The sequence below is a fragment of the Hypanus sabinus genome, chromosome 1 (genome assembly GCF_030144855.1).
Source record: "Hypanus sabinus isolate sHypSab1 chromosome 1, sHypSab1.hap1, whole genome shotgun sequence".
Lineage (NCBI taxonomy): Eukaryota > Metazoa > Chordata > Chondrichthyes > Myliobatiformes > Dasyatidae > Hypanus > Hypanus sabinus.
In genome coordinates, this window is record NC_082706.1 from 189396817 (window position 1) to 189422824 (window position 26008).

General features: G+C 41.8%; 1 protein-coding gene across 2 annotated transcripts in view; it reads right to left on the reverse strand.

The window, feature by feature from the left end:
• Positions 1-2406: 2406 nt before the first annotated feature.
• The window catches only part of pag1 (phosphoprotein membrane anchor with glycosphingolipid microdomains 1), a 152457-nt gene continuing 128855 nt past the window's right edge, over positions 2407-26008 (reverse strand). For both annotated transcript variants that reach the window (XM_059983568.1, XM_059983571.1), the window contains one exon: positions 2407-9261. In XM_059983568.1, coding sequence (XP_059839551.1) covers positions 8917-9261 — 345 coding nt within the window. In that variant the 3' untranslated portion in view covers positions 2407-8916. The remainder of the gene's footprint in view (positions 9262-26008) is intronic.

A 26008-nucleotide genomic window follows, 5' to 3' on the forward strand; every position in this document is an offset into this window, starting at 1 on the left:
CCAACCAGGGTCACTCACTGAGACCTGAACCCAGACAGAGCTGGGATCATCGACCAGGGTCACTCACGCAGACCTGCACCCAGACAGAGCTGGGATCACCGACCAGGGTCACTCACTGAGACCTGCACCCAGACAGGGCTGGGATCACCGACCAGTCTCACTCACTGAGACCTGCACCCAGACAGAGCTGGGATCACCGACCTGGGTCACTCACTGAGACCTGCACCCAGACAGAGCTGGGATCATCGACCAGGGTCACTCACGCAGACCTGCACCCAGACAGTGCTGGGATCACCGACCAGTCTCACTCACTGAGACCTGCACCCAGACAGAGCTGGGATCACCGACCCGGGTCACTCACGGAGACCTGCACCCAGACAGGGCTGGGATCACCGACCAGGGTCACTCACTGAGACCTGCACCCAGACAGGGCTGTGATCACCGACCAGTCTCACTCACTGAGACCTGCTCCCAGACAGAGCTGGGATCATCGACCAGGGTCACTCACGCAGACCTGCACCCAGACAGAGCTGGGATCTCTGACCAGGGTCACTCACTGAGACCTGCACCCATTCAGAGCTGGGATCACCGACCAGGGTCACTCACTGCGACCTGCACCCAGACAGGGCTGGGATCACCGACCAGTCTCACTCACTGAGACCTGCACCCAGACAGAGCTGGGATCACTGACCAGTCTCACTCACTGAGACCTGCACCCAGACAGAGCTGGGATCACCGACCAGGGTCACTCACTGAGACCTGCACCCAGACAGAGCTGGGATCACCGACCTGGGTCACTCACTGAGACCTGCACCCAGACTGAGCTGGGATCACCGACCAGGGTCACTCACTGAGACCTGCACCCAGACAGAGCTGGGATCACCAACCAGGGTCACTCACTGAGACCTGCACCCAGACAGAGCTGGGATCACCGACCAGGGTCACTCACTGAGACCTGCACCCAGACAGAGCTGGGATCACCAACCAGGGTCACTCACTGAGACCTGCACCCAGACAGAGCTGGGATCACCGACCAGGGTCACTCACTGAGACCTGCACCCAGACAGAGCTGGGATCACCGACCACGGTCACTCACTGAGACCTGCACCCAGACAGGGCTGGGATCACCGACCAGTCTCACTCACTGAGACCTGCACCCAGACAGAGCTGGGATCACCGAACAGGGTCACTCACGAAGACCTGCACCCAGACAGAGCTGGGATCACCGACCAGGGTCACTCACGAAGACCTGCACCCAGACAGAGCTGGGATCACCGACCAGGGTCACTCACGGAGACCTGCACCCAGACAGGGCTGGGATCACTGACCAGTCTCACTCACTGAGACCTGCACCCAGACAGGGCTGGGATCACTGACCAGGGTCACACTCGGAGACCTGCACCCAGACAGGGCTGGGATCACTGACCAGGGTCACTCACGGAGACCTGCACCCAGACAGGGCTGGGATCACCGACCAGGGTCACTCACGGAGACCTGCACCCAGACAGAGCTGGGATCACCGACCAGGGTCACTCACGGAGACCTGCACCCAGACAGGGCTGGGATCACCGACGAGGGTCACTCACTGAGACCTGCACCCAGACAGAGCTGGGATCACCGACCAGGGTCACTCACTGAGACCTGCACCCAGACAGGGCTGGGATCACCGACCAGGGTCACTCACGAAGACCTTCACCCAGACAGGGCTGGGATCACCGACCAGGGTCACTCACGGAGACCTGCACCCACTCAAGCTGCTGTCTGTTTCTGCGATTGTCTATATACAGCACATTGTGTTTATTGAGACTTATAAACAGCAGGATAAAATCAGTTGTAATCTGAGGAGTGCCAGCAGTTGAGGGATTTTATTTTTCTTCACAAGGGGATAAATGAATTCAATTTAAATTCAGATTGAATGTTTCGTACATGGATATTACTTGACAACATTTAAATAAAACACAAACAATCCTTAATGATATGCCATTGCATTTTAAATGCATAGATGAAGATGAATACTCCAGACTTGGTCACAATCTTTATAATAGATATTTGACTTGAAGTTGCTACTTCTGTTAAAAAATTATACTTAGTGGTATTTGACTTTACTTACAACACAGTGGATAAATGTTTTGTAGTTACTTAAATGAAAAGTATCACTAAAATTTGAAAGAAAATAAAAATGATTAACTTGCAATAAAAATCCAATATGAACAGATGGTGTATTTATATTTACAATAGCTGTTGTCCATAAATTTGCAAAAATTCATATGATTTTAAATCACGAACATAGTAATACAAGACAATTCTAAAGTTATAAATTATAAGTAATTGGGATACAGATTGAAATAACAGACTTTAATTAATTAAAGAATTCTTATACGGAACATAATGTAGTCCGAGCACTAATCACGTGACAATAATAACATTTTAATATAATTAGTCTTGCAACACACAGGAAGTGAGGTGGATAAATTGTCACTTCTTGGCAGCAGTTTCTTTTGCAGATTTAGGAAAGATGCAATTAATCCCAAATCAAACAGCAACCAAGGGTTAAGCTATCCTGAACTTAAGAGTGAAATATTGTGTGATTGAGTAGTGCCCAAACTATTTAATGCTATTAACACACGCAAAATGTTGGAGGCACTCAGCAGGCCAGGAAGCATCTATAGAAAAGAGGAGCCAGTTGACATTTCGGGCCAAGACCCTTCATCAGGACAGAAAAAAGATGAGAAATTAGACCGAGAAGGTGGGGGGAGGAAGAAATACAAGGTGGTAGGTGATAGGTGAAACCGGGAGAGGGCAAGAAGGGGGCTTTGCTGCCTTCACTATCAATGCTGCCCTCACCTGCATCTCCTCCATTTTGTGCAGATCTGCCCTCACCGTACCCTCCCGCCACCCAACCAGGGATAGGTTCCTCTTGTCCTTGCCTATCACCAATGTTCCCTCTCATTTGTAATGACCAGTGTGCACAAGTTTATTGCCCGGTGACAACAACATGTGTGCATCGAATAATTTATTCAGTAAAACAAGTATAAATAAGTCAGTTCCAAGCCAACGAGGTAGAGGGCAACAAGCTTTCGTGAGCAGTTTAAATTCCTTTATGCACTCCTGGCAGAAGATGTGTTCACATGCGCACACCTTAGCGGGAATATGTCCTACCATCCCAGTAGCCTCTGCATCCAGCACATAATTCTCCATAATTTCCGCTATTTCCAACAGGATCCCACCACCAAGCACATCAACTCTCCCTCTCCACCTCCCCCAACTTTCCACAGGAATTGCTCCCTACGTGAGTCCCTTGTGCATTTATCCTTCCCCACTGATCTCCCACCTGGTACTTATCCTTGCAAGCAGAACAAATGCCATCCTGCCCCTACACCTCCTCCGTTAGTCTAATTTAGGGCCCCAAATAGTCCTTCCAGGTGAGGTGACATTTCAACCGTGAGTCTGCTGGGGTCATCTACTGTATCCAGTGCTCCTGGTGTGGCCTCCTGTATATTGGTGAGACCCAATGTAGATTGGGAGACCGGTTCACTGCATTATGTTCCATCCAACAGAAACGGTGGCATCTCCTGGTGGCCACCCACCTCAATTCTACTTCCCATTCCCACATGTCAGTCCATGGCCTCCTCAACTGTCGTGATGAGGCCACACTCAGGCTGGAGGAGCAATACCTTATATTCTGTCTGGGTTGCCTCCAACCTGATGAACATTGATTTCTCGGACTTCCGGTAACTGCACCCCCCCTTCACCATTCCCCATTCCTATTTCCCTCTCTCACCTTATCTCCTTACCTGCCCATCACCTCCCTCTGGTGCTCCTCCCCTTTCCCTTTCTTCCATGGCCTTTTGACTACTCCTATCAGATTCCCCCTTCTCCAGCCCTTTATCTCTTTCACCTATCAACTTCTTAGCTCTTTACTTCACCCCTCCCACTCCTGATTTCACCTGTCACCTACCACCTTTTCTTCTTCCTCCCCTCCGCCCACCTTCTTGCTCCTCATCTTTTCTTTCCCAGTCCTGATGAAGGGTCTCGACCCAAAACATCGACTGTTTACACTTTTCCATAGATGCTGCCTGCCCTGCTGAGTACCTCCAGCATTTTGTGTATGTAACTTGGATTTTGAGCATCTGCAGATTTTTTTTCATATTTAATGCTATTTACTTCTTCACAAAGTAAAGCAGTCACATTTCCCAACATTCAGATTGAAATTTAACTACAATGAAATACATCATATCAATTTCCTAGGGCATCGTTACATTGAAATCAGAATTCCCCAACTCATTAACAAAATTGCCAAACTTTTTTTCCATTAAAATAACATCTTATTGAACACTGAATTTGTTGAACTTCAAAAGTAAAACACACATTTCATAAAAATAATTAATATAAATTTATCCATTAGTCTTCAGTAAAATGATGTATATATCTTGTAATTTAAACAGTACAAAAGATTTATTCAAAAGAGAATATAAAAGGTATTGAACTTTACATAATATGTAACATGTAACACAAAACGAGGTTCATAGATACCTGCAGCTAAAAACACGTGTAGTTGGTAAATTAACTCATGAAATATGGTCAGTCAAAAAAATTCCTTTACAGCTGGAAATATGGTACTTGTCTGTTATTTTATCATAATTTTCTCCGATCCAGCATGCTTTCCTACATAGCAACTTATTTACTAATCCAGAGCAACTGGCCAGTGTGCTGTAAAATACCTGCACTTGTAGAATGTGGATTTCCAATATTAGTGAAGAATTCTAAAGTCGACAGCTTAAGTCTCCAAGTGGTACTTAAGCTTAAGATATAACTTGCAAATGTATTCCTTAAAAGTCATTGTAGCTAAATGTGATATCAATCTGATTTGTTAAAATAAAACTAAGATGAACATATTTAAACTGTTAGTTTGAAACCATGTCTATATGGTATATCATCACTTTGCTGTGGGTCCATTTGCCCTGGACACCACCGGATCAAAGTGATCGAAGGGAAACTCCATTGTTGTGCTCATTCTGTAAAGGTACATGATGTATGACTGACTTTGGTGTGTAGACATCAGCTTTTTGAGAAAGTGAATTACTCAACATTGTCTGAGCATCACACTCATTTGTTACCATCCCTTGTAAAAAAATGTTAAATACCATAATGGTAACTGGTAACTAAACAGCTTGTGATTGCTTAACAGTATTGAGGGGCATTGGGACAGATTATAAAATCCATTATTCCAATTTTTTTGTTACTATCATAAATATGGTAGAGAAAGACCATTAGAATTCAATAACCCAGTCTGATCCTAATGGTCACATAATGAAGAAACGTTTTCTTTGCTTTCAGTTTTGTCTGATTTTATCCTATGATCACCGTGTGAAAATCTAATTGTTCTATTCTTGTACTTTAAAATAATAATGTGCAATAATAAAATATATCTTAGAAAGTTGACTGCAGTCAGTAGTTAAGATGTGCTCTTTGTTGCTCTGCCTATATGGGACATGTCTACTGTGAAGTGTGCGGCAGATCTGGGAATTTTTCAACTTTCTCCTTTGCTACTTCGATACTGTTTCTGGTGTAGGTGAACAATTGACAATTTTGCTATGATGCAAAGATTTTTCAAATATACCACACTGCATCTTCCATTGTTCCACCAATCTGTACATTTTTCCATTTTGCTTTTATTTCCAGTCTCTGACTTCACTACCCTGTTAGCTCATTATTATCTCAACTGAAAGATCATATTGTATGTGTCCAGTATTTCATTCCCTCCCAGGCAGGTAGAGAAAATAATTTTTACTGAATTCTATTATTTACATTGTGCCTCATGCATTGGAGCTCAAGTGTCCAAACGGGCATCTATAAGTGCCATCATAGTGGAAGTGTAAGGAAACTTCATTGGGGATTGTGTCAGTTCTATGAAAGGAAAGGACATTTATTGATGTTAGCAGATATTTTTCAAACAAGTATGAAGGAATAACACTATCACAGAGCCTTGTTCTTGGAAAAGTCGATATGGAATTAACTACTCCGGTGAATTAAAACAATTGACAGTTATTAACTTATTACCAAAGGAGCCTCGCAAATTTATATAGCTGTGCAGTGGGGAGCATTTTGTCTGGTTGCATCTTAGCCCGTTTTAACGCACAGGATTGCAAGATGGTTGTCTCCATCACAGACAAAACCCTCCGCACCATCGAGGATATTTTTAAGAGGCAATGCTTCAAGAAGGTGGCATTCATCATTAAGGACTCCAACCATCTTGGTAATGCTCTCTTCTTGTTTCTACTATCAGGGAGATCCAGGAGCCTGAAGACCCACACTCAACGATTCAGGAGCAGCTTCCTCCCTTCCATCATCGGATTTCAGAATGGTCCGTGAACACTACCTCGTGGTTTTTTTTTGTACTATTTACTCTGTCGTTGATAGTAATTTAATATCTTTGTACTGTATTACTGCTGCAAAACAGCCAATTTCAAGTCACAATAAATCTTATTCAGATTTCAGGAAATATTTTCTGATATATAGACTACATCACCTATCAATCTGAAAAAAATGATAACTTTGACTTTATGGTTTAACAATCTGAAGGGTTAGAAGTTAATAACAAATCTATCACAATCTACTATCCAAAGCTATACCAAACTACACAGGAATATAGTTTAAATATATGTTCACAGTCAGACCAACAGCTTAATTTGTTAAGGATTGGGAGCTCTTAATTCAGAGAGCATTAACTACACTAACACGTTCCCAGGTCTAGGAAAACTAATCGCTTATTTAACTATCTACTTACTTGAAAAAAAATTAGGATCTATATCAGATCCTACTTGAGAGAAACATAATTGAAAGTGCCTGTCAGTACTTTACACCTGATTGTACATTCACTTCAAAAAGCATTGCAGTAATGACTGATCTAGTCAGAGTTTGAAAACACACAGGAGTCAGTGGCGAGCTGTCTTTGAAGCCGATGGGTGGAACAATAGTTTCTTAAATATTTCTGTTACAGTAACATCACAAGAATAACGTGTGCAGATGAGTAATTCAACCCCTCAACTAAAGCCTGAAATTATCAGGCAAATTGATTTCTGGTACAAATTGACTAAAATAACTAGAGGAAGACCAGAGTGAGAAGAGTTTGTGTAAGTGTCCCTGTCATTACAAGCAGTCAGTTCTGAATAAACCTGACCCAGAGACTTTGTGCTTTTCTATAACTTGAGAAGCAAGTGCAGTTAAGGTTGATTTCTGGTGCAGTGGGTTGAATTAGCCATTTTTTCCCAGAGGTTAGCTTTCCAATTTTTCAGAAATTCTTTTGGAATCAAGCTTTATACTTAATGGAAGACATGTAATTTTCTTATTAGAGTAACACCAACAGGAGAAAGGTAGCTGAGGTTTAGTTGACAAAATGCTTCAATAGTATAAAGCGTAAAGTAGGAAACAACTCAGTGGGAAAACAAAGACTGTGGTTGCACCTGATTGACTTTAGACCAATTCTAATTGACCTGGAGCATAACCAAGCAAGGAAAGTTTAAGTGGTCAATCAAATGCATTCAATTCTTAATTTTTTTGTTGTTCTACACACAATACTTCTTAGCCCTTATGCCACAAGACATGTACTGCACTCAATTCTTTAATTTATGTTAATTCACTTCTTTGCACAGCTCCCCCACCCAAAAAAAAACGATCTGTTGTTGTGCTCTTTTGCGCCTAACTCAAAGTAAAATAACATCACATCCATTCCTATGAGTATAAGTACAGCTCAGGAAAATTGACACCTGGTTTTTGAGTAGAAATTTCAATTGTGATAGCACCATTTTTTTTCTCTCTCTGGCATGCAATCTCTCCACATGATGTCAACAGTGTGCAAACACCAAAATTCAACTCCAGGGTCATTTTTAACCTCACTGGATCTGAAAAAACAACAGTACTTCCTTACTCACAAAGCCTTAATTAACCGAATCTCCCAACAAATTGTGCTATTTATAGAGTCAAAACCAAATGCACTATTTGCCTTCCATGACTTGCTGCAATCTCCAGCACAGCACTATGTGCACAGGGATAGCTTTATTGGTGGAAGTCACACTGTATACCTCAAACTTCTTTGCCTTCGGATCACTCTAGGCAGCCAGTCTCTGCCATATTTCATTGTCTTGTGCTTATTCTTGCATTAGAGAGAAGAATTCATTTTGCTTTCATGCCACAGGGTGGGGCAGATGGGAAGGAGCATCTGCCTCCAAAGTCCAGATGTTCATGGGGAGCATTCATGTGGTATGACTTTTTTAAGAACACCTCCCAGCAACGCCCAGTCTGGAGCATGTCAAACAGGCCTCTTATACAAAGAATACAGCTCTATCAGGCAATATTCTTCGCCAGTCTCCTTTGGCCATTTGGAAGCAGTCTGTCTTCAGCAGTCCTGTCATTACGCTATCGATTTGTAACACCGCTCCTGAAACATTGCAATTGAAGATCATATCCCTTAAAATATTACAAACACCACATTTGATCCACGGTGCTGATGTGATGACACATTAAAAATGTAGTAAAGCAATTTCTAGCCCTTCTTCCCTAAACAAAATTAAATGTAAGTCCCATGTTTACATTATATGAAAATGACAATTGCACTAACTGCAGCCCTTTCTACAACTTAATTCGCACTACTTTTGCATGAAGATGTGCAACCAGAGAAACAAAGGTTTCCAATTTTCTATTCATAACCCTTAAAATAATTTTGCCCTCCCCCTCACTCATGAACACAAAGGAATAAATGCCATCAAATTATTTCTTCCTTACATTCTATTTACAAGGTACCTAAATGCATGTACTCAGATGTTGAACAGCACAGGAACTTTAAAATAAAAACCCAAACGATGTGCGTCAGCAGATTTGCAGGAGGTTCTGCAGTTAAACCGCAGGGGTCCTGGTGTGTTACTTCTGACTCACTTCACGAATGCTTGCATAATCATTCTCCCCCTGGCAGGTAGACTGGTTTCCACCAGCCTCATTGTTCTGTTCTGGAGGAGCCTCTTTCAGACCACTGATGGCTTCGTATCCCGGATCGAGATCTTCACCCCCGGCATCCGCAGACTTGTTTTGCTCTGCTACTTTAGGTGATCGTTCATAGTCACTCACAGATGCATAGAGATGGTTGGGTGTAGACGACAGTCTGCTGGGGGTCACCTCCTCAATACAGGCATATCCAGATTCTAACTCCAAATCTGTCTGACACCATTGCTGCGATGATTTACTCACGGTGGAGTACACGGCGGCAATCTGGGGAGAGACCATTTACATTATTAGAATCCCAGATGGGTAAAACAAGAGACTTCAAAATATTTTCTCTAAATAGCTGAAAAATATTACTTTCCATTCTTCCGCTGACTGAACAACAATAAACCTAAGACCAATACACAGCAAACTCGAGGAAATCTGCAGATGCTGGAAATTCAAGCAACACACACAAAATGCTGGTGGAACACAGCAGGCCAGGCAGCATCTATAAGGAGAAGCACTGTCAACGTTTCAGGCCGAGACCCTTCGTCAGAACTAACCGAAAGGAAAGATAGTAAGAGATTTGAAAGTAGTGGGGGAGGGGGAAATGCAAAATGATAGGAGAAGACCGGAGGGGGTGGGATGAAGCTAAGAGCTGGAAATCAATACACAGCAATTTTCCAATTGGTTTATAATAATTTATAATATCTCACCTTTTTTGATAGCTATACAATTTAAGCATCACTTATTGTAGCAGTCAGTTTTACTATTAACGACAGCAGAATATATTACGAATTAGTTTTACAGGGATAATTTACAAGGATTTTACCTGGACTTAACGACCAGAGTTATAGGGAAAGGTTGAATAGGTTAGGACTTTATTCTCTGGAGTGTAGGAGAATGAGGAGAAATTTTATGGAGCTATGCAAAATTATGAGGGATATAGATAGGTTAAATGCAAGCATTAATATACATTAATTGTATGTGTCATCACGCTACCAAGTCATACATATGTACCTCGCTAGAAATAAGCTCAAAGTTAGACTTGCATTTTGGACTCCCGTGCCTTCCTTTGAATTGGTTTACTGTGTTGAAGTTACAAAATATAACAACTAGAACCAGAAGTCATGGGTTAAGGGTGAAAGGTAAAATGTTTGAGGGGAACATGAGGGGGATCTTCTTCAGTCAGAGGGTGGTGAGGGTGTGGAACGAGCTGTCAGTGCAAGTGGTGGATGCAATTTCTACCCCAACCTTAAAGGGAAGTTTGGACAGTTACTGTACATGGATGTGAGGGGTATGGAGGTCAATGGTCCAGGTACAGGTTGATGGATCTAGGCAGAATACTAGTTTGGCACAGACTAGATGGGCTGAAGGGCTGTCCTGAGCTGTACTACTCTATCAGAAAAAAAATCAGCTAAATTAGGTGAAGAGTTCAAATATCACACTTTTTCTCAATATTCAAATGAATCAACTCAACAAGAATGTAGATAAAGGTTGTTATTTTTTTCCTGTAAATTTCAGATTAGTATGAACACTGCCATGCAGATTAATTCAGAGCGAGATACAATTAAAACAGAGGTTCATTAAGCACAAGAACTGAAGGTGCAGTTATTAGAATTATAGAAAATTAATAGAGGTAGCTAATTTATACGCATGCATACCTACTAACAAGATAGCATTAGAGAGAGGGATAGTTGTTTTCACTGTAAAGTTTGATTGGAAATTAGAGTTATCTCAGAACAACTTCTAAATCCATAGAACAGGCTCCCAAAAGAGGCAGTGGAATAAAAAGCACTGGTAAACACAAATATAAATCAGATACTTTATTTCACATTATTGCAAGCAATTAAGTGGATGGTAATTTGGGAAATTACATAGTTAAGTATAGTGTGCTAATTTGAGTTATCCTGGCAGTTTTCAAGTACGATAAACAAAATTCAGCTGCAGTTGTAGGAATGATTTAATTAAGTTGTTATACTGAAATGAAAACAGAGACACTGGAGGTTTGAAAGTGTTTCAGGCATACGAAATCAGATGTCCCCATTAACAATTGCTTTCAAAAAGCATCCAAATGAAAACAAATCTTATGTTTAGTGTTATATTTCTGAATAATTTCTGAAACATTAAGCTTGCTTTGGTACATTGAAATTAACGTGATGTTTACAGACTTATCACAGAACTTCCCAAACCCTGGTAAACTGAGAGAACAAGGACAGCAGGGGACTGGAAGCATCACTTTTCAAATCAAAATCAAATCAAGTTTAATTATCATTCAAACCATACACAGATACAGCTGAACGAGACAACGTTACTCTGGGACCAAGGTGCAAAACATTCAAAATAGCAAGTAAACACTGAAAAATAGTGAGTAACATAATTCAAAATATTGAGCAAGGAAGCATATTCACTCAAAAAAAATCCTGTATAATCACCCAGAGGCATCCTTCAGAGCCACAACTTCCTGACACAATATCCTTTCCTTCACCAGCAATGTTATAAGGAAAGATTGAATGTTAAGACTTTTATTCCTTGGAATGTAGAAGATTGAGAGGAGATTTGACAGAGGTATACAAAATTATGAGGGGTATAAATAAGGCAAATGAAAGCAGGCTTTTTTCACTGACGTTGGGTGGGATGAAAACTAGAGGTCATCAGGTAAGGATAAAAAGTGAAAAGTTTAAGGGGAACATGAAGGGAAACTTCTTCACTCAGAGGGTTGTGAGAGTTTGGATTGAGCTGCCAGCACAAGTAGTGCATGCAAGCTTGATTTCAATGTTTAAGAGAAGTCCAGATTGGCACATGGATGGTAGGGGTACGGAAGGCTATGGTCCCGGTGCAGGTAGTTGGGAGTAGACAGTTTCGGCTTGGACTAGATGGGCCGAATGTTTCTGTGCTGTACTTTCCTATGACAATGCTCTGGGCATCCTTTCGCTGCCTGGAATGGAGTGGGTTTATTAAGGTAACTCACAACAAGCACCTCAATGGCATTTAGAGCAGGATTTAAACACTAGCCTTGATATCCAAGGGGGAAAAAATGGTAGGTCAAGTCAGTGACCCGTCAACAGTTATGTCAAAGCATTGACTCAGTCCTGAAACACCAACCAAAAATAGCAGCTTATTTGAATAGTAGTAGTTTGGACTGCTTTCCTATAGGTCAAAGCTCTTCACCAATTTTGGAAGGGATGTACTCCAGGCATCTACAGCAGCCAAGTGCACTAGTGTATTACTCAACACTTCAGCTTTGAGTACTTAGCAATTAACATTATTTGCAAACATACAGTACTATATATACAGCTAGGGTGCCTTTGCTCAGTATTTGCAAATGTGGAGTGGAGATGGAGTTCATAAATCTGGCCAGAGGAAAGGATGCTGGGAATGGCGAGGGTAGAGTGCCATGGGAGGGGAGTGGGTGTGGCACAGGTGGCAGAGAAGAAATGCCAGGAACACATGTAAGCAATTTTTGATAAAATATGACATTTAAGATGCAGAATACATGACCAGGGAAACATCACCCACTGCAGCTTGTGTCAGTGACGAACCCTCATGTTGAAACTTGTAGTTTTGTGCCTGAGAAACACAAGGTAGATTTTTTTTTAAAAAAGTTCAATTCGTGTTATATTTTGCTTGACTTGCAATACTAGATGACAGACACTAAATTTGGTGTTGAAGTTCAGCTTTGGTGTCAGTGCATTAACTATCATAGATTAAACCCACCCACACAAACAAATTTTTAAATCTTCAGGAAGAGAATATCCTATTTTTAAACTTAGTACTTAAGCACTGAACTGGCACAGAAGATTACAATCTTCCAGTCTTGTGGGAGATTGAAACATTGGGAGAAAAGGCAGTGTGTGCTGCTGTTGAAAGAAGGCCCCTGTACTTGAGAGACCCTCTCTCTTTCGCTGGTGAGTGAGAGCCTGCCAGTCCTCGAGTCAGGGGGCTCAGAGAAGCAACATGGAAGAACGTACCACTGGAACGGTGAGCCACTCTCTTTGTGGCAGGAGTGACCTTGCTTTTCCTCGCTAGTGAGGGAGAGCCTGTCTGAGATACCGAAGTGCTGGGTTGTGGACTGTAGTTATTGGTGGACCCCAGATCAAGGTTCTTTGGGGGCTTTTGCTGTAGCTTGCATGGAGGGTGGTGGTGGTGGGGGGGCGTTCAGTGCTTTTGCTGGTGCAAGTGGGGGGAGGGTTGACACTTCTGCTGTTGCTTGTGTGTGGGATGGGGTAATTTGGGGTTTTGATGTTTCATTCATTCTTTGGGTTTACTGTTCTGTGGATGCCTGTGAAGAGTAAGAATTTCAGGCTGTACGCTCTATACATTCTCTGACATTAAATTGAACCATTCAAACAAATTTGAATTGCCCACTAAACAAAGACAGCTGAATAACAGTTAGTTTTAATGACTTTCAACCTCTTGTGACTGTTAGGTAGACAATAAGTGTGGATCTCTTTAGATCAAAACCTGAACGTTTTACAGGGGATTTTGTGTCAAATTGAAAATATTTTCTTCGTTTTACATATCTTGTTTACTGCTTTTTGTATACTTCTATTCATGACATCCAGACATCCATCTCATTAATTCAACCACTTGCTCAGCCTTTCCTCTTCTTTCTCAACTCCTAAACTCTTTACGGAGGTGATAATGGACAGTTTGTTCCATTGCTTAAGGACCAGATGTCTTCTGTATGCTGTTATCAGTTCAACAACTCAGTTTATAAAGTTTATAAAGCTAAATGTGATTGACAACTCCCAGTTGTATATTTGACCTTTCAAGTCAAACTGTATTTATCGTTCCAAATAAAGTTCTGTTTCTGCTGTTGGTGTTACTGGCACATTATTGATTTCTGTAACAACACACACACAAAGTGCTGAAGGAACTCAACAGGTCAGGCAGCATCTACAGAAAGGAATAAGCAGTTGATGTTTCATGACAAAACTGTTCATCGGGATTGAATGGGTGAAATCAAGTGAGGCTTTCTTTCATCTTTTACCTCATCCACCTATCACTTCCCTGCTTCTTACTTCATTCTTGGTTGATTAGATTCTTGATTGGTCAGGGCATGGGGGGGATACAGGAAAAAGGCAGGAGATTGGGGCTGAGAGGGAAAATGGATCAGACCCAATGGGCCAAATGACCTAATTCTGCTCCTATATCTTATGGTCTTATAGTCTTCATTCCTCACTCCCACATCCACCTTCCCTCTCACTCGGTTTCACCTTTCACCTGCCAGCTTGTACTTTTACTTATTTTATTTACTGAGATAGTGTAGAACAGGCCCCTCCAGCCCTTCAAGCTGAGTCGCTCAGCAACCCCTGATTTAACCCTAGCCTAATCACACGACTATTCACAATTACCAATGAACCTGTCAACTGGTACCTCTTTGGACTGGGAGGAAGCCCACATGGTCATGGGGAGAATGTACAAACTCCTTTCAGGCTGTGGTGAGAATTGAACCTGGGTCGCTGGTACTGTAAATCATTGTGCTAACCACAGTGCCACTGTGCAGCCCTTTTTCTTCCCCTTCGTATCCTGGCTTCTTTCCCCTTCCTTTCTAGTCCTGAAGGAGGGTCTCAGCCTGAAACATCAACTGTTTATTCCTCTCCATAGACACTGCCTGGCCTGCTGAGTTCCTTCAGCATTTTGTGTGTTGCTCTGGATTTCCAGCATCTGCAGAATCTCTACATTTTTGTTATCAGTTACCATAACTTAGTTTTGTAGTGTCTATAATTGTGGACTTGGGTGAATTAGGAGTAACAGAGTGGCTCTGTAATCAAATTAAACAAACAACATCAAAATCAATAAACAAACAATTGAATAAACACATTTAAGGCAAGCATAGCTGATTACACACAGGAGTTGTTGAAAATGATGGAGATCTGTCATGAACACATGTATATTAAGCTTCATTTCACAGTTCATGAACTGGAGATGGAGAATGAGATATGGACACCAACTTATCAACAGGATAAGGTTACACAAACACTTATTCCAACCAAGCACACCCATTAGAGATTATTCTGTCAAAAGGGACTGCAGGCTGAGGCTTTAATTCAGGTAGGCAGTTCCCGAAATTAGCTTTGAAGGAGCCTCAGCCATTATACATGTCCAATAGATAAAGGTTCTTATATTAGGTGGAACATGAGCCAGACTACTGAAGTAACACACACAAGATGCTGGAGGAATTCAGCAGGTCAGGTTGTATCTATGGAAATGAATAAACAGTTAATGTTTCAGTCCATAACCCTTCTTCAGTATACTGAAAAAATGACCAAGGATCTTCTCCAGAGACTACCAAGGTTGAATTCCTCATTTTCCACCTTGGCAGGCTCCAGCAAGACAGCATAGACATTGATTTCTCTCATTTCCAGTGACCAATCCCCTCTGTTGCCGTATTCTGCTAGCCCTATCACACCTTTCTCCCCTTCCCCATCCTCTCAATCTGCCCAACACGCACAACTTCCTCTCTCTGATTTCCCTCCCCATCTCCTTTCCTTTTCTCCATGGTCCTCTCCCATCAGATTCCATCTTCTTCAGCCCTTTCTCACGTCCACCAATCAGCTTCCAACTCCTTACATCAATCCTACTCTTCCCCCTCCCTCACCTGCCTACCACCACCCTCTTGCCTGGATTCACCTATCACCTGCCTGCTCTTACTCCTCCCTCCCCACCCCAACTTCTAGGGCTGTCTCCGTCTTTCTTTACAGTCTTGATGAAGAGTTCTGACTATTCCCCTCCGTAGCTGCAGCTTGACCTGCTGAGTTTCTACAGAATTTTGTGTGTTGCTCTAGGGAGCTTCATTTGGACTTTCAGAAGTCCTCAGGATACCACACAAGTAGAAGATAATCAGCATTAGTGTACATGGGCTTGGGGATAAAAGCTAGTGTGGATTGAAGACTAGTTAAAGGGCCTAATAGCAGGGATCTAGCGCAATTCTTTACAGACTGGGGTCCGATTCCTACTGCTGTCTATAAGGAGTTTGTACATTCTTCTTGTAACCACATTGATTTCCTGTGGATGCTCCAGTTTACTCCCAGCATTCCAAAGACGTATGGTTAGTGTTAGTGAATTGTGAGTTGTGGGCATGCTATTTTGGCTCCGGAAACATGGTGACATTCAGTACAATCCCCGCTGATTTGAATTGACACAAATGAAGCATTTCACTGTATGGTTCGCTGATAAATAAAGCTCATCTTCATCATTTTCAGGTTGGTAACCTCAACAGAAAACTGAGACAGGACAGAAAAAGAAACATTTTTTGAAATGGTCAGAAATTGAGAACTGCTGGTTTTCAGGGGGACCTGCTCTTCGTTACACATAGGCATGCAGGTATGGCGAGCAGTTAGTGAGGTCAACAGCATTTGCCTTGCACTGCTGTTGGATTTAAAAGTAAGAATTACATTTACACTGGGAAACCACACCTGGAAGGTAGTGTACCTGGACTTCCAGAAAGCTTTTGATAAAGTCCCACATAGGAGATTAGTGGGCAAAATTAGGGCACATGGTATTGGGGGCAGAGTACTGACATGGATTGAAAATTGGCTGGCTGACAGGAAACAAAGGGTAGCGATTAACGGGTCCCTTTCGGAATGGCAGGCTGTGACCAGTGGGGTACCGCAAGGTTCAGTGCTGGGACTGCAGCTGTTTACGATATACATTAATGATTTAGATGAAGGGATTTAAAGTAACATTAGCAAATTTGCTGATGACACAAAGCTGGGTGGCAGTGTGAAATGTCAGGAGGATGTTATGAGAATGCAGGGTGACTTGGACAGGTTGGGTGAGTGGGCAAATGTATGGCAGATCAGTTTAATGTGGATAAATGTGAGGTTATCCACTTTGGTGGCAAGAACAGGAAGGCAGATTACTATCTAAATGGAATAGTTAGGAAAAGGGGAAGTACAACGAGATCTAGGTGTTCTTGTACATCAGTCAATGAAAGCAAGCATGCAGGTACAGCAGGCAGTGAAGAAAGCTAATGGCATGCTGGCCTTTGTAACAAGAGGAATTGAGTATAGGAGTAAAGAGGTTCTTCTGCAGCTGTACAGGGCCCTGGTGAGACCCCACCAGGAGTATTGTGTGCAGTTTTGGTCTCCAAATTTGAGGAAGGACATTCTTGCTATTGAGGGAGTGCAGCGTAGGTTCACAAGGTTAATTCCCGGAATGGCGGGACTGTCATATGTTGAAAGATTGGAGCGACTGGGCTTGAATACACTGGAATTTAGAAGGATGAGAGGGGATCTGATTGAAACATATAAGATTATTAAGGGATTGGACACACTGGAGGCAGGAAGCATGTTCCCGCTGATGGGTGAGTCCAGAACTAGAGGCCACAGTTTAAGAATAAGGGGTAGGCCATTTAGAACAGAGATAACTTTTTCACCCAGAGAGTGGTGGATATGTGGAATGCTCTGCCCAGAAGGCAGTGGAGGCCAAGTCTCTGGATGCATTCAAGAGAGAGTTAGATAGAGCTCTTATAGATAGCGGAGTCAAGGGATAAGGGGAGAGGGCAGGAATGGGGTACTGATTGTGTATGATCAGCCATGATCACAGTGAATGGTGGTGCTGGCAAGAAGGGCCGAATGGCCTACTCCTGCACCTACTGTCTATTGTCTATTGTATCAGAGTGGTTCATTAACAAGGAAGAACAAATTTGCTTCAGAGGAAGTGCAAGAAAGGTTCATCAGATCACATCCTCATGTCTCTTACAAGGACAGGTGAAGCAGACTGGACCATTCCTCTCTTGAATATAGAAGAATGAGACACAGTCTCATTGAAACCTAAATTTTTTTATTTTCTAAAGAAAACAGGGTTTAGATTGGCTAACCACATAGTATGTCTAGAAACTGGATTTCAGAGTCTCAATCTAACAGAATTGTCATTCAGCACAGATGAGAAAAAATTTCTTCATTCTTATGGTAGGGAATTCTTTACCCAAGGAGGCAAAATTCATGATAGGGAATAATCGTTCTTTTGGATATTGAAGACTTCAAGTAATGTGGGTTAGTATATGGAAAGTGAGGTGGAGGTAAAATATCATGTGGTCATATCAAACAGAAGACCCCATATAAGTAGCTGAATTGTCTAATACAAAAACCAGGTATGGTCCATGCTTTATCACACTTCAATGTACTTAGGAGTCAAATCAATGCTTTGGAGCAACACATTTGTTATTGTATATTCTATTCTGCATGTTTGTGGAATTATTAATTCTGTAAGATTAATCTAAAGTTGCGATTAAACTACTTTATTTCATAGACCCTTGAGAAAAGGCAGTGGGTAATAAATCCAAAAACTGTAATGCAAGTCGATGAACCTGCAACCTGAACATAACACGATACAACAGAATTAAATATTAGAGCCGATTACTGCACTTGTTAACTAAGGATGGTAATTAAGCAACAAATTGAACCAGGTGAAAAAGCTGATACAATCCTCTCAATGCATTCTGGAAACAAACAAAGCTGTAGTTTTTGTAGCTTAATCTGTAGAACACCGTGATGCAAATAAAAAGAACTAACGTCTCTGCTAACTGAGACGAGGACTGCCTAAAATTAGCAGCATCAATCATCAAGAGCTCTTGTAGTGCTCATCTCTTGACAGAATTTAAACACCTCTACAAAGATGTTAAAGATAGCTATCTATTCAACCACTTAAAGCCACTTAATTTAGCAATGTAATGAGTCAGTGAATTTTTCTAAAGACCATTCTTCCACCGCTGTAATCCCACAGATTGTAGATTTGTAAAATACAAGGAAACGTATAAACACCTAATGTTACTGAAATCTGAAGGAAAATGTACATGTGGTTAAAACACGGATAATTATGAGGTAGGTAGAGATCTCTCAAATATTCGCACACAGGCATTTGCTCAAGGAATGCAAAGCATTCAAATTCACCAGTGAATGTAAATTATGTGGTTTTCCCTCCACCACTATTGAGAACCAGAAACATGAAAGCCAAGAGCATGTGACTACTAATAAAGGAATGTTAATTATGGGGATCATTCTCCACTACTCTCCTCAGCCAGTTATTAATGGCCAAGAGTACGGGCACATCTTCCTGCTGTGGATGTATGAAAGTATTATTGTGCCATGTTCATCCAGCTAATGATCTGCAAGAAAGCCTTCAAGGGAAGTAAGACTGCTAAGTTGCTTGGGTGGACAGATGAGGAGGTTGGAAAAGGAGAGCTGGTAAACACAGTTAGAAAACCCAACAATCAAGTACAATGTTTTTTGGTAGCCAGCCAAAAAGCACATTTACAGTAAAATACACATCTCAGGAGAAACAGCATGGGCTCATTAATAGGCTGGGAAGAAGCTCTCCAATGCTTGAAAACACTTCAAAGTCCATTACTGAAGCTGAGGACTTATTTCTGTGATAAATTAATGGAACAACTCAGTCTCTTGTGATTTTGAACAAAGGGCAGATTTTTGCCTTTCACTTTGGTTTATGGTCATACATAAAAAAATCCAAACCTTGTTTGCACAAGAAACCAAGTAACTATTTTTTCAGCATAAAATACCATAGGAAGCCTTGTGATGGATGCAGCGTGGTCGAGGAAATGGAATATTTTCACTGAAGTGAGAGTGCATTGAAATACCTGCAGGGTTTTTGAAAAATAATTTGACCAAACCAGTGACCTTTCTCCCCAATCAATTTTAATGTAATTCTGGAGTCAGATTGGATGGCGCATAAGGTACAGCTCTAGTTCGGAAACAAGAGAGAATCTGCAGACTTCGATAATCCAAGCAACACACACAAAATGCTAGAGGTACTCAGCAGGCCAGGCAGCATTAATGGAAAAGAGTACAGTCAACATTTCGGGCCAAAACCCTTCAGCAGGACTGGAGAAAAAAGGATGAGTAGTAGGTTTAAAAGGTGGGGCGACGGGAGGGAGAAACACAAGGTGTTAGGTGAAACCAGGAGGGGAAGGGGTGAAGATAAGAGCTGGGAAGTTGATCGGTGAAAGAGATACAGGGCTGGAGAAGGGGGAGTCTGATAGGAGAGGACCAAAGGCCATGGGAGAAAGAAAAAGGGGAGAGGAGCACCACAGGGAAGCGATGGATGGGCAAGGAGTTAAGCTGAGAGAAGGAAAAGGATATGGGGAATGGTGAAGGGGTGGGGGGTATTACCAGAAGTTCGAGAAATCGATGTTCATGTCATCAGGTTGGAGGCTACCCAGATGGAATACAAGGTACTGTTCCTCCAGTATGAGTGTGGCTTCATCACAACAGTGGAGGAGGCCACGGATAGACATATCAGAATGGGAATAGGAAGTGGAAGTGGAATTAAAACAGGAGATCCCACTTCCATAGGTGCTCGGCGAAACGGGCTCCCAATCTACATCAGGTCTCACTGAGATAAAGGAAGCCACACTGGGAGCACCGGACACAGTACATGACCCCAACAGACTCACAAGTGAAAAGTCACCTCACCTGGAGGGACCAGGAAGCTGCCTGACCTGCAGAGATCCTCCAGCATTTCGTGTGTGTAACTCTAGTTCAGTGAGAGGCAGTACAAACTGAGCTTAACGTCTCTCCTGTGATTACCTTAAGAACATATTTCCCATGTGTGCAGACCATTACGAGTTTTCTAGGCAGAGATAGAGTTTAGCACATACACAGGGTGGCCAATTGCAGCTGACAATATTTTCGGAGATTTGATCATATGATCAAATGACATACAACTTTGGTAGTATTCTGATATTTTTGCATTTAATTATGTCATTGCTATAGAAATGAGATGAGTCACTTGAAAGGTAGGAAGCTTCAGGGAATGTGGCATGATGGAAACAAATAAATTAGAGGTCAAGAGCACCATTTCTGAGGCAAAACTAGAAACGTGAGGATTCTGTTAGAAATAATCAATCAAACTACATTGATAGCCAATTGTAAAGTCATACCATTCAGATTCACCATGTTATTGTTGCTCTAGGATCAGAGGGCACAGCCTCAGAATAAAGTGATATCCCTTTAAAACAGAAGGGAGGAGGAATTTCTTCAACCATTGAGAGGTGATTTCATTCCCACAGTGGGCAACGGAGACCAAGTTACTGAGTGGACTTAAGGCAGAAATTGATTGGTTCTTTATTGGTAAGTGGGTTAAGGTTTACAGAGAGGAATTGGGAGAATGGAGTTGGAAATAAAATCAGCCATGACTTAATGGCAGAGCAGACTCAATGGGCCAAATCTGCTCCCATTTCTTAGGGTCTTATAGTCCTGAAGTATTGGAGAGTCAGCCATTTTTGTAAAATCATCTAAATGCACTGTAAACAAACCAACATCAGCATAAATCAACATTTTCCTCTCTAGAATCGAGAAAGATACACTACTTTAGCTGACACAAGAGTATCAGGTCACAAGCCAGAATGTGAAGGCTCCAAGTGGTTCATAAAATAATTACTCAATTAAATAATGGTCTTAAATTAGTGGATATAGATTAGAGAAGCTAGGGTTTCTCTCCTTTGAGACAAGGCACTTGAGAGAGAAACTGAAGAGGTGTTTAAAATCGGAAAGGTACAAGGCAGTATGGGAAAAGGAAAATAATGTAACCCTCAATAACGAGACTGATTGATGGAAGAGCCAAAGTGTACTTAATGAAAATGTTGAGCAGTTGTGTTCTGGAATGGGCATTGAAACCAGAAGGGAAACGGACAGGTATCAGGGAGAAAACAGATGCCATAGTAGTAAGGTTAGCATGACGTTATTTCAGCTCAGGGAATTGGAGTTCGGAGTTCAATTCTGGCACCTTGTGTAAAATTGTATGTTCTTCCTGTGAGCTTGTGCGTTTCCTCTCACAGTCTAAGGACGTGCCAGTTAGTAGGTTAATGGATCATTGTAAATTCTCCTATGATTAGGCTAGTGTTAAATAGGTGGGTTGCTGGGTGGCGTAGCCTGTTGATCCATATTGTATCATTAAATAAATAAATAAGTACATGGCACAAATACATACAAACTTTGGAAGACAAGTTAGATCGAAGAAAGCAAATGGTTACATGACAAGTCTGATAAGTACAAAATATTCCTGTTTGTAAATTTTATTTCTGTTTGTAAATCATAGTCAGCAGCATCAATGAAAAAATGTCTAACATTTAATTTATTTTTAAAATTGTAGAAGAAAATTTCAGATGGATGGCGGTTGGTAGGATAAAAGAGCAAGTGAGATCTATAGACTATAAGACATAGATATTTAACAATGCAATACTCATCTCGGAAGATTTTAATTTGCACTGTTTCTCTGGAAATTAATTTGCTTTAATGAAGTGCTGTTTAGTTTCTAACAACACAAACACCAAATATCGTTTCTACCCATTCTATTGTATTATTCAATGCATTGAGGTTGGTGTGCAAGAACAGGATCAAAAGTAAAAATGTTTAAAGCTATAATTTTCTTTCAGTTTTATTCTCATTAGTAAAATGAATTGGTACAGGTTAAAAGAAAATTCAATTAATTGTATTGTCTCTGCTAATTGCAGGAACTTGCTTTTTCCCCTTTTCAGCTAAAGATTGTTGAACAATTCAATCAAATTTTATTTATATGTCATTTGACTTATTAGTCACTTTACAACTAAAGGTTAATTGGCCGTTATAATTATAAATCCTTCAAAATTCATTTCTGATGTAATTCTGGTGTGGTTTCCTTGGAAACAGGATTGAAAGAGTTTAATCTGATCTACAGCTCCACCCATTAACCTACCCCACCACCACTACATACCTAGCTTTACCTTATAAGAAAATGAATCTCAAGGTTGTATATGGTGACGTATATGTACTTTTCAAAGTAAACTTATTGTCACTTTGTACATACAATCAGTCTGTGTATATAACTGTTACTTGTACATTGGGTTTTATAGGATAGCTTTCATATTGAATTTTTTTGAGTTTTATTTTGTGTTCTTTTGCTTATTATGTTTTTAATTTATGCTTCATCAAATCCAGAGTAGCAGTCACTTCATTCTCCTTTACACTCGTTTACAGTAAACAATCTTGAGTCTTGAATCTCCTCGAAGTTGGAAGTCAAAGTGTGAAAGGGCAATTTTGTTGATGAAGAAATGTCAATCTCATGAGAACAGAGCCACAGGTAGCCATAACCATAAATCGAAATTGCCATAAATCCTCAAAAACTGCCAGTCGTGCATTTAATGTAACTGGAACTGGTATTAAAATGAGGAAGAGCATTTTCTGAGAGGTTCAAGGAATGAGTTTAGCTCTGCAGAGCCACAATTCTTTCCCAGATAACCAACACATTGAAAAGGCAGCTCCCTTTAACTTCTTAGGAGGAAAGCACTGACTTGCCTTGAAAACACAATGGATCAGATTGACTTCTTAATATTTCAACTTCCCAAAAACAAAGCTGAATGCCCGAAACCAGGAAAATACCCTTGGTGGCCACTTTATTGGGGACACCTGTATGCTAATTCAGATATCTAATTAGCCAATCATGCAACAGCAACTCAATGAAGAAAATCATGCCGACGTGGTCAAGAGGTTCAGTTGTTCAGACCAAACATCAGACTGGGGAAGAAATATGATCCAAGGGAGTGACTGCAGAATGATTGCTGGTGACCGATGGGATGGCTTGAGTATCTCAGACACTGCTGATCTCTTGGGATTTTCATGCACAGCAGTCTCTTGAGTTTACAGAGGATGGTGTGGAAAACCAAAAAAAAACATGCAGTGTGGTGAAAATGCCTTTTCATGTGAAAGTTCAGAGGAGAATGGGCAGACTGGTTCAAGCTGACAGGAAAGTGACAGTAACTCAGATAACATGTTACAACAACGGTGTGGAGAAGAGCATCTCTGAATGCACAACGCATCAAACCTTGAAATGGATGGGCTACAACAGCAGAAGCCCACACTGGGTTCCACTCCTGTACCTAATAAATTGGCCACCGAGTGTATATAATGACCTACACGAGAAAATCTGCAGGTGCTGGAAATCCAAGAAACACACACAAAATGCTGGAGGAACTCAGCAGGCCAGGCGCTTCTATGGAACAGAGTGAACAGCCGCTATTTTGGGCCAAGACCCTTCACAAGGACCTGATGAAGGGTCTTGACTCAAAACGTTGACTATTTACACTTTTCCCTGGATGCTGCCTGGCCTGCATTTGTGTGTGTTGCCTTGTATCTAATGACCTGACCAGAACAGTCACCAAACTACCTTCCACACTGGGCAGTGTAGTTAGAATGCTGTTGAAATTATTTAATCAGTAACCCGCACTGAGAAGTCTTTAAAAGGTGCAGAGAAGCTGTTTCATTGTTGTGTGTTGAGTATATTTCTTCACACCCTAACCCCACCGACCCTCCCCCCCATGTTTTAGCACTTATCTGGGTGGTGACTGAAGCACCCCCCCCATATCCCCGGGACTGTTGTACAAATATGGGTGTGGCAGATGCTGAGCTCAGACTGGAGGGAGGAACAAAGCAAACTGCTACTGGAAAGAGGCTCTCTTCTCCCCACCCATCCCAGCCATTTTCACAGGCCACCTCATCCCGACTGAGAAATTCAGCATCCTGTCCTTATTTCTACATGAGATCCTGCAAGCCAGCTTTGCAAAACTCACCCACTACTATCATCCTACTTGAGGATGTCTGATGTCGTTGCAGACTATACCAAGCATAGCTCACTGTAAAGCAGGCTGTATCAATAACTTGCAATTATTCTGACCCAGAAAAAGGCAGCCTTGTCTCTGCCCATACAGGGCACCATCACTCAGACTCAACAAAACAACCCTCTCAAGAATAGAAACACTATTGGGAGCAGCCAGCCGGTGTACAAGTACTTCCACAGGTGAAGTTTCCTTCTCAGCCACAGGCATGCACAGGAAACTTGCTGGCTGAAGCACTGTAATCCTCAATGGTGTTGTGTGGCTTTGCCGATCATCAAAAATGCAACGTTTCAGAATGTTAAATATTTGCTCAAAGTATTCAATGTTTTCAGATTGTATTGTATACATTTCTTTAATTTAAGTTGGCAACTGGTCCAGACTACTGCCTTTGCTCACTGTAAGCACTATTCCTGTAAAGAATCGCTGAGAGCATGACACTGCAATTAACCTACTGAAAGTAAATAGTGAGAAGCTTAACTTTCCTTTAGCTTTGCATGTTTTTATCAATCTACACCTGCTTACATTTAAGTTACTATAAAGCTGCATTTGCTTCTTTGAATTACTATCTCTGTGATTACAGCAATTCGGCACCACAGTCTGATCTTTTACCCCTCTCTGAAGCTGCCTCCAACAGGTATAGACCCTCCTCTCACAGTATGCTCCCAACTCTAGACTTTGCATCATACAGTATTTAACCATCACCCTCACTCTCTTCAGGCCCTTAGAATTCACTTGCGAGCTTGTTCTTCCTATACATCCTAGATTTTAAACACTTCTCAGCCCAAAATTGTACACAAAACTCGGCCTCACCTTTGCCTTGGCCTACAACTCCATACCCTCACATCAACGTGGAAAAAAGTCCTTCTGTCCAACTCACCCATGCCAACTGTGTTGCCCAGCAAGCTGGTCCCATCAGCTTGTATTAGGCCCAAAGCCCTCAAGACCTTGCCTACCCACCTACTACTCTAAATGGCTTTTAAAAATTGGCTAATATGCCCATCTCAAGCACAATTTCTGGCAACTCGTTCCAAATGTGTATCACCCACTACATGAAGAAGCTGCCCCGATATACTTTTTAAATCTCGCTCCTCAGATTTTAAACTTACTTCCCCCTTCCTGGGGAAGGGACCATGCGCCCTCATTACCTTACATACCTCTATCAGCTTGCCCCTCAATCTCAGATGTTCCAGAGTCCCAGTCTGTGCAACCTCCTCATAACTCAGGCCCCAAATCTGGGCAGCACAGTGATAAATCTTTTATGTACTCTTCAATGTTCAATGACCTCTTTCCTATAACAGGGTAATCAAAACTGCACACAACACTCCAACTGCACCTCACCAATGTTAGATATCTGCAATATGACTTCCCAACTCCTGTAATCAATGCCCTGACTGATGAAGGCCAGAGTGTCAAACACCC